The sequence below is a fragment of the Telmatherina bonti genome (genome assembly GCF_933228915.1).
Source record: "Telmatherina bonti genome assembly, chromosome: 11".
In the NCBI taxonomy this organism is placed as follows: domain Eukaryota; kingdom Metazoa; phylum Chordata; class Actinopteri; order Atheriniformes; family Telmatherinidae; genus Telmatherina; species Telmatherina bonti.
In genome coordinates this window covers 33,605,687-33,622,243 of record NC_136629.1, presented here as the reverse complement: position 1 = coordinate 33,622,243, position 16,557 = coordinate 33,605,687, and the positions used below count along the sequence as shown (strand labels likewise).

The 16,557-nt window shown below is 39.6% G+C and overlaps 1 protein-coding gene across 1 annotated transcript in view; it reads right to left on the bottom strand.

Moving 5' to 3' along the window:
• ccdc88ab (coiled-coil domain containing 88Ab) overlaps nt 1-16,557 on the bottom strand; it is a 62,386-nt gene that overhangs the window by 26,791 nt on the left and 19,038 nt on the right. Inside the window, exons 4-8 of the mRNA XM_079249418.1 lie at nt 7,249-7,318; nt 2,477-2,535; nt 1,680-1,763; nt 1,440-1,580; nt 646-818 (exon numbers count right to left, since the gene is read on the bottom strand). Coding sequence (XP_079105544.1) covers nt 646-818; nt 1,440-1,580; nt 1,680-1,763; nt 2,477-2,535; nt 7,249-7,318 — 527 coding nt within the window. The remainder of the gene's footprint in view (nt 1-645; nt 819-1,439; nt 1,581-1,679; nt 1,764-2,476; nt 2,536-7,248; nt 7,319-16,557) is intronic.

Sequence of the window (16,557 nt, the reverse complement as noted above, 5' to 3'; positions counted from 1 at the left end):
GCCTTCATATCTTACAGCCCCATATGCAGTCATTACTACACAAGACCAAAAGCAAGATTTTATCAAAACCATACTGAGTTTACTGAAGACAACCTCTCCAACCTGAAATATTTATTATCCTTGTTTTAACTTTACTTTAAAAACTTTTCATACACCTTTTACAAAAATGTAAAAGTGTCAGAATAGTAATGGGTAACCAGCAACAGATGACAGAACGGTAATGTCAGATGAATGTTTAAGAAAAGTATGATTGAAAATAAATGTTTTCTACAACAAAGCTTTAAACCTAAAAATAGGAATTATTAATCACTGGTTAAACAAGGGCTGATGATGTACAAAACAAAAAACTACCTTGATGACCAAATGTCATCTAATCTTCTCAGTTAACAGTTGTCGTAACTCTTGTCGTCAAAGTGTGACGACAAGAGAACATTTAGTGATATGGATTAAAAAAAAAAAAAAAAAAAAAAAAGATCTGAAAAAGAATGAAGATTAGGATTATCAGACATCCTTACTCCAGCTCCGTGTATTTCCTCAAACTCTACTTGCAGGAGTTTATTCACTGCTCTAGTTTCTTTCCCATTTCTGTTTCTTTTGCCCAATCAAAATAATTGCTGATCAAGTCGATAAAGCAGTAGCACTCACAGTTCCTGCCGAAGGCGCCTGATTTTGGCCTTGGCATCAGCCAACTCCACAGAGAGGTGCTGTCGGCTCTCTGTCCGCCTCATACTGGGGGAGTCACCAGGAGACTGTGTGGAACAGGGGACCAGTGGAGACAGCTGCACACAGTCTCTCTCCTGAGTAAGCTCCACAATAGTCTGGACGGAAGCAGGGACACAAAGAAAAATGAAAAGCAACAGTAAATTGTTACATACATGAGCTGGCTCAAGCTGTGATTCAGGGATTAGACAGAAATGGAATTAAAAGCAAAATGAGATGATTAAAAAAATAAATAGTCCCACTACAAGCACAATGCAGACATTGGGACAGAAAAGTACACAGAGTGCCACACGCTGCCTATTATGATCTATTGCCCTCAACAGGAAATGGGATTTTAACTATGAGCGGCTGGACTATTCACTGATAATCTGGAGGCTATTAGAACTCTCCCACCAACACACAGGGAAAAAAATCTGCTATATCAGTAATGAAGATCTGCACCCCATGGGTTGGAAATTTATCTAATGACACATATAGTCAAAGTTAAACACACATACAAACACACACACACCCATCCATGACAGTTAACAGTTTCAACCCTTCCTTCCTTTGGCTGCTTCTCTTGTGGTCAGAGCCAAAAAAAAAAAAAAAAAAGGAGCAAAGTTTCCACAGCACTGCAAGAAAAGCTCATGATTTTTATTAGCAAACCTCCTGGTAAAAACACATTAAAAGATGGCTGAAAAAGAAAAGAAAAAGCTGTGCATACTGCATGATATTACCTCTAACTGCATGTCCCTTTCATCCACCAGGCGTTTGAGGTGAAACGCCAGGTTTCTGGAGAGGGTGTCAATATCCTCAGGAGGCGTTTCTCCACTTTCCAACCACTGTAGGTCCACCACATTCTCCTGGTTATGAGTCACCTAAAATTATCAATGATATTCTCATTAAAATTCTGTCTTAGTGAGAGTCACCTGCTCATCCTAGCACTACTAAACACAACTTTTATGTACTTTAAATACCTCCTGGATGTGGGAAGCTATGGCAGCTTTGCTGTCAAAATCCAGAGTCTGAATGCGTTCGATGTACTCTTCCTTCTTCTCACACTGCAAGCAAAAAAAGACAGCGGCTGAAGCTAAATCTATGAATATTCAGTATTTTTGAGCTCTTGAAATGTTTATTTGGTGGGAGAGTAGCTGATCTATTTAAGAGGTTTAAGTTGGAACGTAGTCACATCTTAAAATGACAAAATAATTTCCTGCTCTAGAAGACAAAAAAAATTAGATTTCAGTGAAACTTTACAAAGATGTGAGCAAAGGTTCACTGTATGATGATAAAGAGCTTGGCTAATATATATGTATACTGAATGCAAAGCTTATATGTGCACAATATGAAGTTGGAATACTTTGCACGAATGCAACAACAGACTAATTGTGGGTAAACAACAGATTTGGTAAAAGATCAGTGATTTGGTCATAAGACCGAAAACGTTCTGATTATAGTCATTTCTTAGCGTTTGGTTGAATTAGACCCAATTTATTCATCAGTAAAGAAAAACAATAGAGCCTTAAAATAAACAAGCGACTTCTTTGGAAATTAAATTTGTTGCTAAACCATTATTAGATAAGTACTTGAAGTAATAAACATATAAAACAAGTATTTTTGTTCAAATTTGTCCTAATACACAAAAGATCACAAGGTGGATTCATTTATAGCCCTGACCTACTGAAGCATGAACTACGAGATTGATCATGTCATTTGAGTCGTGCTGCATGCAACCTGAATTTAATATGTTCAGACAGACTTGACTGTCTCTTACCTGGACAGCACAGCCGAGCAGGAGCAGCAATAGTTTCTTCATCTCCTCTAGACCTTGTTCTAAAAGAAAAACAATGCAAACAAGAGGAAATTCACTACATGTTTGTCCATGGTCACCATTTCTAAATGAATTCAGATGGATTAGAAAGGTGGAAAAAAACCTTGATGTTTATTTGTTTTTGCTTTTTTGTTTTAATGCTGTGGAAATATTTACAATCAGAATCTCTCTGATTGCAGCAACAAAGCAGTCTGGGTTAGTCTTTCCTTAGACAGTCTCACTCCTCTTATAAGCCAAATATATTTTCATTTCCTTCTAGATTTAGAAGGTCACAGAATACCAACTTTGTCAAGACGGGGATAAATCCTCAATCTTTCCCACATTTTCTTCCAATGAGAAAAATGCTTAGGTTGTTAGAATTTCCTCTCGGAAATCCCTTCCTCTAGTTATTGTGCCACAATGTTATTCAGTGCAGTTGGCTGGCAGGATGAACCTCCGTACTTCTGCACATGTCAGGACATACTGGCAGAAACTGCTGAAACCCATAAACAGCTGTCTGCCTGCTCAACAGGCCTGAGCTCATCTGAGGGATTTGGGGCTGAACAACAGCAAACCAGGTGGTGTGTATGTGTGCATCTGTCTGTGCATGTGCTACACTAAGTCTTAAAATATTTAGTGCAGACTTATTTGCACATCTGTGTCTGTAATAAGATGTGCATTTTCTGTATTTAAAATCATGGTGTGCATGTCTGTGATAAGCCAACTCATGGTGTGCCCCAGGCAGCAGTGAGTGTTAACACTGTCCCATCCCAGCGCTTTAACTGGACCAATCACAGCAGTAACTGCTGTAATGGAAAAAAAAAAACACAAGATGGGAATTCTGATATGCTGGATATTAAATATTATTCACCTTGCACAGGATTTAAACAAGATTAATAACAAAATGTGTTTAAATAATAAAAGGACAACAGCTGTTCATAAACAGCTGTTCTTAGTCTGTGTAAAATGTTAGTTTAAAGAGCAACAAATAGAAAACCCTATTGTTCCTTCGGGATCGTTCAATTTGCCAAAACAGTGCTCCACATTGACAGAATCTATCCTTCATTTTCACCGATCCTCCACACAACCAAATCAATTTCTCTTCTCTCATTCCTCCTAAATCAATAGATTTAGCCAAGTCAATGCATTTTTCAGAACCACATACCTCCACAGACTGATTTTTTTTTTTTTTTGGTTTTTATTGTGAAGGAGAACCTCATCATATTTGTGCCAAATAATAACAGAGCTATAAAACAAATCAACATCTTTATGAATGGCTTTTCTCCCCACTGCATATTTGATTTGTGACACAACCTAGCCGCTAAAAAACGCGCTCCTTTCTAACAGCAGAGCCTAAATGTAACCCAGAAGGAGAAAATACAATATGACCATAACAATCATCAGCATAAGCATGCGTGATATAGAATGAAATGACATATAAAAACAGAATAAGAGCGGATTTGAGCCTAGAAAGGTGGCAGTAGATTAAAATTAAACCCAAAGGCTGCATGGCTTAACAATTCGCTATTAGAGCCATAAGAACCAAATCCAGACAGGAAGGGGATTCAGCTCAGCAAATTTATTGGCGCACAATGGGAAAAGATAAGGAACCTCACGGCATAAATAATTCATACAGGTAGAGAGGGAGAACAAGAGAAAGAAGCAGTAAGTGGGAGAGATGAAAGAAAAAAATAGACAAAGAGGAAAAGTATCATAAACACCAAAATAGAGAGACCAGGTGATAGAATAGCAGGAGGTGAAGACAGGAGGCAAGGTTGAAAAGAGAAGAAATGTCCCTCCAGCAGCAAGCAGGCTTAAAGGCGGTGTCATCCTTCTCTCTGCCGACCTCATCTTTCCTCCAACCCCCCCATCTTACACACTCACTTCATCCATTCACCCATTTCATACAACACACATCCACCCATCCTTCCTTCCTTCCTTCCTTCAACATTGTTCCAAATCATCTACGCCTCCAGTGTACACATATGAATTCACACATCTGAGCTTCCCTTTCCACCCCTTTCATCCCTCCCTCTATTCTCCTCCTGGCAGGAAAGAAAAAGGTCAGGAGGACAGTGACTAACCCTTCGACCTGCAATGTTATTGTTAATTTGTGTGTGAGGATGTGACTGAATAAGAAGAAAGAAAAAAGCTTGTTTGTACTCATGTGTGATCTATTGCTACAACACGCTCTTCTGCCATGATGAATAGATGCTTTCAGGACCTGAGGACGTGTGTGTCAGTGATGAGACTAGTTCATGCAATCTGATATTGTGCTGACAGCATGCCACAGTGTATTCAGCCTCCCCCAGAAGAAACGAGGACAGTTGGCTGAATCTTACTTTCAGATTATTTTAGGACATTTGTGCTTTGTAAGACAAGACAGTGTCATCACAAACAGCCTGAAGCTGATCTCAGTACTACAAACACGAATGCACAACCCAGACAGCCTTTATAGATGCAGCACAGAGTTGCTTACCATGCAATAATTTGGGCTAAAACAGGCATTTTCTTCAATTTGTTTGAGTTTTAACTATTCATGTGTTTCTTTTAAAGACATTGCTCACATCATCAGTTAAAACAGACTGCTAAAAGGTTAGAAACATTTACACACACACACACATAGAAAAAGTGAAACTAGAAACTAAGCTTCGGGGCTTATGTCTCCTGTCAGTTGACATCAGCTCTCTAATGTTCTTGCTATGGTCAGAGAACATTATCAAATGATACTTTTTGTCCATTTACCGCTTATGCTGCAAAATATTTTTTCATTTAACACATTCATAAGAAGAAGGTAGCATCTGAGCAGGTTGTATGAGAAGACGTTACATTATTTGGTCAAGTACCATTAGCTGTAAACAGCATTTAGCAGCAGACCACTTTCACACAGGAACCCTTCAGATGGTTTGAGTAAAAGCATCTACAAGTTAGCCAATATGATAATCATGAGTTCTAACTACATTTTGAATGGAAATATTAAAAGATCAAACCAGATCACAGCTGATAATTAACAGGATTTAAGACAGACTAAACAAAGGAACTAGTGTGTGTGTGTGTGTTCCAACATGTGTGTACAACTATACCACTAACCAATAACACGACTTGCATGTGCAGGAGACTGCATCTCAGTGTGCATGTTTATGCAAGGCAGACAAGGCTGGCTCAAAGCCTTGGGGGGGGGGGGGTAATATATAGCATTTCCACTGTTCACTGTAGTGAAGACACCCCTCCCCCATTTGCCAACTAAACGCACACGTGCATGCACTCGCACACATGCAGAGTCGTCCCCTACCCCCAAATGGGAGCATAATAAAAGCCACATGGACGATGACTTTCAGCTGGCAGCCACTGAGCTGATGAGCCACACTTCTCATCCATCGCTGCTCTGACTCTGACTGACTGATTATCTGACAAGCTACAGGGTAAAGGCCAAAACAGACCTTCAAGATAGCCATCTAATGGTTCCTGTCTGCTCCGGTCCACCTGCCTGGAGCTACGTTGCGTTGTTTTCTGCACGGGGTCATTTTTATATATACTTTGGCTGTGCATAAGACCATAGAAGTTGAGGATTTTTAAAGTGCTTTACTTCTGTTCAACTAACAGTTTAAAAGGTAAAAAGTTCAAACCGTCTACATTACTGCATTTTGGGAGTTTTGTCCATGAAAGCCTTCTCTTGACCTGACAATGACAAGCTCAAGTCATAAGAAGCAGCACTCAGAGGGATTAAAAACCTTTGTGAGAGTCCTAAAATGTGATGCCGATGATGGGCGCATACAAATGTGGGCATATTTTTGTAGCCTGCATTATTCATTTGTTTACCCTTCATGCTGAGGGGGATGAATAAAAAAACAAAGAGGTAACTGTAGCCAATAAAAGGTGATGAAAGCCACAAATAAGAGAAATGGTTGAGATGAAATGTGTGATAAAGCCAGCTGAAGGAGGACTCGGATTAAGAGGCCCATTTCATTAGCTTAAGGCGGCACAGACATCTTTCAACAACACCTGTAAGCTGGGCCTGGAAACAATCAACTTTGAAGAGCTGATGATTATTTGATGCATGCAGAGGCTATGAACCTTTGTGTGTATGATCTACTGATCTATGCTGAACAGTCAACAAATCATTTCATGACCTACTAACAGCTGAGCAAGCACCTTTAATAACCACATGGCTGCTACTTGTTATATTCTGTGATAACATCATATAATGTCAAGCAGCACTTGGAGTTGTAAGGTCAAAAATGTTTTCACGACACTCAAACTTGATGCTACATCACTCTGGCTTTAATGCTGCTCATGGATCCTGAATAGCATCGCTGGGTTCAGTATGTCAAAGCTTTGGCGCAAAATGGTTGAATAAATTTAACACTGGGTGATAGAGCTCTACACAGTTTTGGCCTGTGGCAAACAAGATTTATGAACCAAACTTGAAGTATTACAAAGGAAAACGTACAAATAATATGAAACCTTTTACTCTATTAGTTCTGAATAAATAAAATGAAACTCAAAGCAAAAAAAAAAAAAAAAAAGAAGAAAATCTGAAACTCTACAGTCAAAGTCACAACACATACTGGATAACGACAGAAAGTCACACTTGCATCCTTAAGGAAGAAAGAAATTAGTCTCTCTGAAACGTTTGCATGTTTACTATAACAAGTACACAAACTAAAACGTCTAAATCACTGATGAGGATGTTAATAAATATCGTGGTGTTTCAGCTGTTTATCACGGTTACTTACCAGAAAGAGGGTTTCGGCCCAACACCAGTACATTTGGTAGAGGCATCATGACCAGCTGCTGGAGAGTTTCCTATCACAGACACAGATATGAAAGAAGATTGTCAGGAAGAGACAGAACTGGCAAATCTTTAAAGTTTTTAATTGTAGATAACATTGACATTTGTGATTATGTTTCCAAAGGCAGGTACATGAATTCTAATACACTGGTGCCTTACTGCAACTGTGCACATTATGTGTGTGCATGTGCTTGAGTGATCAGTTAAGCGACACTGCGGGTTATGCGGATTAAACTGCTGGTGTGGGTTACACCATAGAGCTCCTGCCATTCACATGTCAATCAAGAAAACCAAAATCTAACTGTGAGCTTCATCTTACCACAGTCATAAAGCCACACACACACACACACACACACACACCCACACCCACACCCACACACACCAATATGTATGTGCGCATACAGACTCACAGTGGGAAAGACTGTTCACGTCTCCTGTCTTGAAGCACAATGCCTATGTTTTCACACAGGATCGCTGATGAAAAATAGTCACATCTGTGCAGATGTTAAATCTGCCATATTCCAACAGGTTAAAGCCAACAGCTTGTTACCGTAATGAGCAAGAAAATGCACAAGATGCCTCCAAGTGTGTCTGAAAAAATATGCCATTTTTGACATGCATTTTAGCAGAATAAAGCATTTCCAAACCAGAATAGACACAAACAGACAGGTTAAGTACCTTTATTGTTTTATGTCTACCTGACAGCGGAGGGCAGCTTGAACTCATCCTACCCAACAGTTGAACTGCTCTGTGCAGATTTACTGCTAGCCTGATGAGACTTATGTAAGTGAGGGGTTTTGTAGAAGTCCCCTTCCTGAAGCAACCATCTGCCCTATACATATTGCATTACCTCACCGTGGAGGTAAAAGGAAAGGGGGGATGGACATCTCACTTTAGTTGAAGGTTTTGGTCAGACAAGCTGAACAAACCCTTCATTGTGTTTTCATGAATTTTAAAAATATTAAGACAACAAAGTTAAAATTGATAGATTAAAAAATAAAGAAAATATTTAATCTGATTCACCTAAAAACTAGAAGAATCTGGGGATAAAATGTGTGTGATATTCCTTGTCAGACGTTGGCAGCAGAATCAAGTCTGAGCAAGTAGTTATCTCGGCTTTCATTGCTTGTCTGACTGGACACCGGTGTAGAGACCATCCTACAAAGGATGTTGTGGAGCAAAGAGTGTATCCCACACATCTAGTTGCAAGAAGCTAATAGCACAACCTGAGAGAAGAGGAGCTGAACTGATGGATTAAATTCTTGGTTGTTTGTTTTTCTTTTGGTATCGTTTTATATTCAAAACATCAGGAAGTTTGTTAGAAAAAGGTATATATTATGTTACCCACAACAAAACTCACTTTACTAAATTATTATATTTACACACACACACACACACACACACACACACACACACACACACACACAGGAAAAAGACTTATCTGATAAACAAATCCAAGCCTCACAATATATACAAAAACACGAGATGACCCTAAGTGAAGGTCAGATTGAATCGCAGAAAAGGTCATTTCTAGTTCTCAGGCAAAGCACATAATTATGTTTATAAGAAGAGTTGCTTTAGCTTTCTGAAAACTGTATGGAGACAAAGGGAGAGAGACTAAGCTGCTATCCTTAATATGATCTTCCAAAAACAAATACAAAAAGCCCTCTACTATGCTAATACATAACAAAATGGATCACAAATACTTTATTGATCTTGAAAGGAAAAAAATAATTTCAATATCCATGCAATATTGATATTATAAAACATGATAGATTAAATGTTGTACTTATTTTAAAATTTCATAAATACATGGGAATTCTTATGAACTGAGATGGCAAGAAAGGACCTTGATCGTTGTAGGAACTAAGGATGATTCTGACAGTTTTGACTAATCTCAGGCAGATCTAGGATGAGATAACCAAACTGAGTTCTGACTGAAAACCGAGACAGACTGACTCAACAAGCGTTGCACAGAATAATCAGTGTAGCACAGACAGTCACAGTTGGTGTCTCTCAGAGTCATTTTGTGTGCCTGGCAGCCAGCTGACCATGAAGTCATGACAGCTGCTTTAGGCTAAATCAGTCAAGAAGCAAATATCTGCATTAAAGGTAACTAGCTGACACTAACGCTTTGGACTGCTTTGAGTGGTGTCTTGTATCAGCTTTTCAACATTTAGAGAGAAAAAACAACACATCTCAAACTCCTCTGTTATCTATTGAACACAGGAATAGCTTACCTACAAGCTATTTATCTTAAACATATATACAGTTTTAGTGCAATGTGGAACTAGAGAAAAGGAAGTCCAACTGGATCAGAAGTCTGACAAAAGCACAACGACACACATTTACATCCCCACAACCACCTGTTTTACTTCTGAGCACTAGAACCTTAATTCACACTCACACCTGCCCCCTTCAATAAAAGCAAGTGTTTGCAATGGAAGCACAGCATGAATAACTGTTTTCTGCCATCAGATAAACAAAAGACAACTCAGTTGATCGCTACAAGCCAGTGATGCATGTACATGCAACACAGACCCATGCATGACACATGCTGAATGATTAAACAGTTTCACTTGCATGACAAACTTACAGTAAAAGATCTAGCATTAATTGTAGCCTTTCTCTTACCTATATTTATTTATTGACAATTACTTCCTCATTTTACTTAAACCTTTAACAAATGAATGATTTTACAGAGCGAGTTCATTTTCCTTCCTTTATTTAGCTTCCCTCTTCTCGAGTCCAATAAAGCACACTTGTTAATCTGATTTGATGAGGTGCTGGATTGAAGTTAATGGTAGGAAGAAAAAACCAAACAGGATTTCATGAAGCTCCAGATGCTTGTACTCATGTTTAAAAGGGGGCTTAATAGGGGTGGGAAATCGAATTGAAAAAAATTGATTATTTGAATTTTTTTTCTTCACGATTTCAAAAGATATTTTTGTTTAAAAAAAAAAAAAAAAAAAAAAAAAATCTTTTTTTTCTAAATAAATACAAATAATCCATTCTAAAAATTTTTGTCATTTTTATTGTTTTTATTGATCTTTTTACTTGTCTTCTTGGGCAGTAAAGCAGCAAAATGATGGTCTGGCTACTGTGTTGTTTTTTTCTGAATTGAAATGACAAAATATGATTCGCATAAAAAGTTTTCTCCATTTTTATTTTGGTTTTAAGTCTACAAAAATCAGCAATATCAAAGCATCATGAGAATCGCAATTTATAATTGAATCGGCACCAAAAATATCTGAATCGAAACGAATCTGGATGAAAGCATATCGTCTAGGGGTGTCACGATTTTGATGTTTAATCGTTATCGATCGAAATTACGTCATGATCTCGAACATCTAAATGAAATCGACTATTACCCCTCCTCCTCCTCCTCCCCTCCCCTCCCCTCCCTCACTCTGGTTTTTGTGTATTTGTCTGTGACCGTGTGTTTCCTCATTCCCTTCCCCGTCTACAATAGCGATTGGTTAGGCTGACATACATTAGGGAGGTGTGCAAACAAGTAAAAGCGCATGAAGTCGCTGACTATTGTTGCCAACGCTACCCGTTAGCTAACCTGCACTTTATGACACCATGGCAAGTGCCGATAAAGGAGACACGGTACCGGAGCTTCAAGCTGCTCATGCTTCTCTTAAATCGCCAGTGTGGAAATATTTTGCATTCCCGGTGAGTCATGTGGACAACATTCGCGTTGTCGACAAGACTACCACAGTGTTTACAATATGTTATGTTATACAATATGTTTTCTCTGCAACATTTGACAGAAAAGCAACATACAGACATTATGTCTCTGGTGCATGAACATTCTCAGCTGTTCAGTGATGTACCAACACGTACGACTGTTATTGAACATGACATTGATGTTGGTAATGCAACACCTATCAAACAACATCCCTATAGAGCAAATCCAACCAAAAGAGCCCAGATAAGTAGTGAAACTGACTATATGCTTCAACATGGCTTTGCCAAACATAGTTCTAGCCCTTGGAGTTCACCATGCCTTGTTGAGATAAAACCTGATGGATCCCCCAGGTTTATTACTGATTATCGGAAGGTGAATGCTGTAACTGTTACCGACGCATATCCTTTACCGCGGATTGAGGATTGTGTTGATACCCTTGGTGCTGCTCGTTTTGTCAGTAAGCTGGACCTTATGAAAGGATATTGGCAGGTCCCCCTCACTGACCGAGCATCTGAAATATCAGCTTTTGTCACACCAGATAGATTCCTGCAATACACAGTAATGGCTTTTGGAATGTGCAATGCACCATCCACCTTTCAGCGCTTAGTGAATAAGGTCTTGTCTGACATCCCAAATTGCAATGCCTATCTGGACGACTTGGTTGTATACACCCCTACCTGGGAAGAACATGTAGCTGTGCTCCGTAAAGTGTTTTCTCGTCTTGTGAGCGCGTCGCTTACCTTAAACTTAGCCAAATGTGAATTTGGCAAAGCGACTGTGACGTATCTTGGCAGGCAGGTGGGACAAGGTAAAGTGCGTCCAGTAGAGGCAAAGATTGCTGCGGTTAGCTCTTTTCCTGTCCCGGATACCAGGAAAGCTTTAAGGCGTTTCCTCAGAATGACAGGTTATTACCGCAACTTCTGCCGTAACTTTGCTACAGTGGCACACCCTTTGACATCCTTCTTGAGCCCGAAAGTGAAATTTGAGTGGACCCAAGCCTGTCAACATGCTTTTGACAGTGTGAAATCATTGTTGGTGCATGCTCCTGTCCTTGCTGCACCTGATCTGACTAAACCCTTTAAGCTTGATGTAGATGCCAGTGCTGTAGGAGCTGGTGCCGTCCTTCTGCAGACTAGTAGTGACGGAACTGATCACCCCGTTTGCTATTTTTCTCGCAAGTTTAACCGGCACCAACTTAATTATTCCACCATTGAAAAGGAAACCCTGTCTCTACTCTTGGCCCTCCATCACTTTGAGGTATACAATGGATCCAGCCCTGCTCCCACTCCGGTGTTCACTGATCATAATCCGCTAGTATTTCTCGCTCGCATGTACAACCATAACCAGCGACTGATGCGGTGGGCTCTCGTTTTACAGGAATTCAACCCTAAAATCCTACACAAAAAGGGTGCAGCCAACATACTTGCCGATACCTTGTCTCGTGTCTGATTTGTTTTGTGTACTTCCTGATTGTGTTTACAGAAACTGTGATTTTTAAGGTTTCCATTTTAAGGGGGGGGGGAGTGTTACGGCCCAAGCCTGCTGGAATGTGGAGGAAGATGTCAACACCCGCACAAGACCAGGATTGGCCAGCCTTCTGCATCTCAGCCTCTACCCTTGGTGCTTTAGGATTGGTGGAGGACTTTTCAGGACCAAGGCTCATTGGCTACCTCCTCCGCCACTCTCCTATTTAAGGGATATCATCAGCCTCATTCAGGGCAGCTGTGTTTGAGTGTGACACAGTTTGCCACTGTTGTACTGTTTGTGGGTTTTGCTGAGGTTTTGCCTTCTGGAACTTTTGACTTGCTGTAGAGTTACAGAACGTGTGGTATTTTTGTCTGTGATTACAGAGTTGTTTGGGTTTTGTGTCATTGTATTAAGTTATTTCTTTCGTATTGGGAAGTTTTGAGTTATCCCTTTTGGAGTTTTGTTAAATAGTGGGTTTTGCTCCTATCACAGGATGTTTTAAGTTGTACCCTTTAGTTTCCTTGGTTTGAATTATTGTAAATAAAATCCCACCTTTTTATTGGAACTTTTAGTTGCCACTTTTATATGTGTTGCAACCCCCTTTTTCCCCTAGACACCACTGGGGTCGTAACAGTGCGTTTACCTTACCTGGCCACGGGAAACACTATAAACATGGCAGAACACATTTGCCGGCATCACAAAGATTTATATTGGACAACTGGGGAAAACACCATGACTGATCCAGCAAACTATTCCATCCTCATTTGCAATAAATCTCCCACAGACCTCAGCTCGTGCGAAAGCTATAACTAATGCTATAGGGCTATTTATAGCAGCAGACCACAGTTATTAGATGGCAGGCATCCTTTGTGACTTCTCATTTTTGTTATTTTGTTGTTTTTTAACTTGACTGAGGACAAGATTGTTATTTTTATATCTTTATATTGTAAATAAATTCATTTCAAATTGTACCATAAGTGTCTAATGTGATACATTACACAAGAATAATGAAAACTACATCACTTAAATGTAGCCCATCTTTTGACATAAGACTTACTGTACAAAAGTTAATGAAAACAAATGATCATAGACAAGACAAGTCTAAAAATGTCAGAGGTCTTTGTGCTGTAAGAAAACGAGAAAAATATCGAGAGTCGAATCGAATCGTGACCCTAAAATCGAAAACCAAATCAAATCGAGGATTGGGAGAATCGTGACACCCCTAATATTGTCACAGCCCTAGTGCCTCACAGACATGCAATTCTACCACCAACATGTCTTTCCTGCTGATCAAAGCGGGGTTGTAGCCTTGTCTCATAAACAAAGTAAAGAAAGTGTTTATCAACCAGGTTTATATTTAACACCATGAAGAGGATAATATAAACAAGGTTCTGAGAACTTAAAACACCCCAAAAAGCATAAAAACAAAGTGGAACAAGGAGTCCAATCAACATTTGTTTCCAGTAGATACAACAATACAATGTATGTTTTCATAATGTAGTATCTTCATAAAACGCAGGTCATATGGCGTGTATAGTATAGGAATGGGGGTAATGACTTGCTTAGAGGATTATCTGGAGACTAATAACAAAGCTAATGTACAGTAGCCTAATACCCCTCTAGGATAAGCTGGCAATGGCTTAGCTTTCATACATAAAACATGATGGACACTGCAGGAACAACACTAGTCGCTATCACACTGAGCATGTCATGGCCACATGTGACAGACAGAGGGATGCGACGAACACAGCTGAAGCATTTAAATAAAAAGCTTTCACTGCTCTGCTGAAGATGTGACAGCTGAAATGGCTTGCTCTATAATCTTTTCAATATTCTAGCCATCTGATCATGTCCATTTCCCATATGTGAAATGTGGAACAGTAACTTATTTGATTAAAATAGTCAATTTTCAGAAAGCAAACATGGTTTTTGATGGAGAGAGAAAGATGAATGAGAAAGAAACTTTGGGATATCATAGAATAAAGGTTTGTAATTTCAACTCCATCACTTTTCTCACTCCAGACATGTAGGATGGATCTGCCTCATTTTCCTCACTCCTCATCTTTCCATCCCCCCACCATGACACTACCATGGCTGTAATATTGATTCCAGCAGGATTCAAGCCTTCCAAACACTAGCTCTTCTTCCATCCCACAGAGATATTTACATGGATTAAATAAACTACTAGTTAAAAAGGTTTTGAGAACACTTTCCAAAAATCTTTCCAAGACTATGGAAATCACCACTCAGTATATTTTGTGCATATTATGTGAAAAGAGAAATACCATCTTCAAGTGAGCTCTGCAGATCAGAGCTGATAGACCTAAACATATTGATCTGTCTCAACCTCACCTGCCTCTAAAACACTTCCTCCAGTAATACATTTCTCTGGCGTCCTTGATTCACATATTTTGAAAGAGAAAACTGAGGCATATCACTCCCAAATAATTATGCTGAGCTCTACATCCTGCTTTATAGTGTACATCTAAATGTGACCAAATGCTGCTAACAAAAGAGATAGTGTTCAACTGATCTCCCAGCAGTCAGAAGATGCTCTCACATACTGACATATACACAGAGGAGCAAATATAACCCAAGGCAAGAGTCACACTGTGAGAAATGTAACAGGTATGTACAATATGTGTATATATTTATGTTGAAATAATGTAAAAAAAAAAAAAAAAGGCTTCCGTGTTACTGTCACAGAGGAGCACTGTATGTTTAACTAGTCAACCCTAACAAACACCACATACACACCTTCCTGAAACTCCCTTCCATCTTCCACCATTTCCGCTACCGGCAAAGCTTTAACAGGGGACTAATTGTGCTACTACTGAGTGTGTGTGTGTGTGTGTGTGTGTGTGTGTGTGTGTGTGTGTGTGTGTGTGTGTGTGTGTGTGTGTGTGTGTGTGTGTGTGTGTGTGTGTGTGTGCGCACATGCTGCCTGAACCCTGAAAGCCTGAATCACACCCATTCTGCAGACATGGAGTGTTACCATAGAAACGTGGAGATGGGTTTATTCTCCCCATGCTAGAGAGGCTGACACACATAGTACAGTAAATGTTCAGACATTAGCTCCCCTGCCCTCTGCGGACTTCTCTACTGCAGAAAAACTGCAGAGAATATGAGCTCAGAGAGGTTATTTCCAACCGGCAATAAATAGGAAGGACCATTCTTCTGCTTTCTCGCATCTAAACACACACAACGGGAAAGCACTTAACACACAACATCCCCAAACTGAATCAATGCAAAGAAAGCGTTTTCTGCTTTTCAGCACAGTAGCAGATCCAGACAAGTACAAAAAGAGGCCTGCACATTATTATGTGTTGATATAATCACTCCTGTTGCGAACACACAACCTGTGCTTTACAAGGAGAACCACAATGATTTAATAGCTGGTGACTCATACGTACCTACTTGCTATAAGCTGAACATTTAGAATAAAAAGTAAAAGTCAAACACAGCAAATGTATACAATGAACATCTAAACTTGACTGGTCTTGATAATAGAACCCATCCTGAAAACAATAGCAATCAGGATTTACTGCTGGCCAGATGGGCTGATCATCTCTTCTGCGATGAGGAGGGAAAACATCGTTAGTACCCTGTTTCTTTTGTTCCCCGTTGTTATCTATCAGCTAAAGTGCTTTTTACAACAGTGCCCTGAGGCAAAGCGAATGGACTGGTTGATCCCCCTGCTCACAATAAAGAAGTAGAAACAGGTGGGCTAGGGAAGCCTTACCACAGGGCTGAGACAGAGTGGTCCACACAGAATTATCATCACTGAAGAAAAACAAAGCCTAACAGAGAAAAGTAACCACAGATATTCTAATCTGTAAATATGCAGAGTAGCTTAGATTGTTGCTTGTAATGATGGTTTAGACTAAAAGCTGGCTTTGTGCTTGTGCGGTCTCTGTATGTGGTCATGGTGTCATAGCCAAGCTGCAACCTCCAGCGATTTAAAGTGAAGCCTATGTGGAAGTGACAAAAACTGCAGTTCCCTTCTCATCTATGAGGGGCTCCAAAACAGAGCTAATCCCCATAGACTCCCATGTTAAAACAACCAGCTTCACAGCAGAAATAAACATGTTT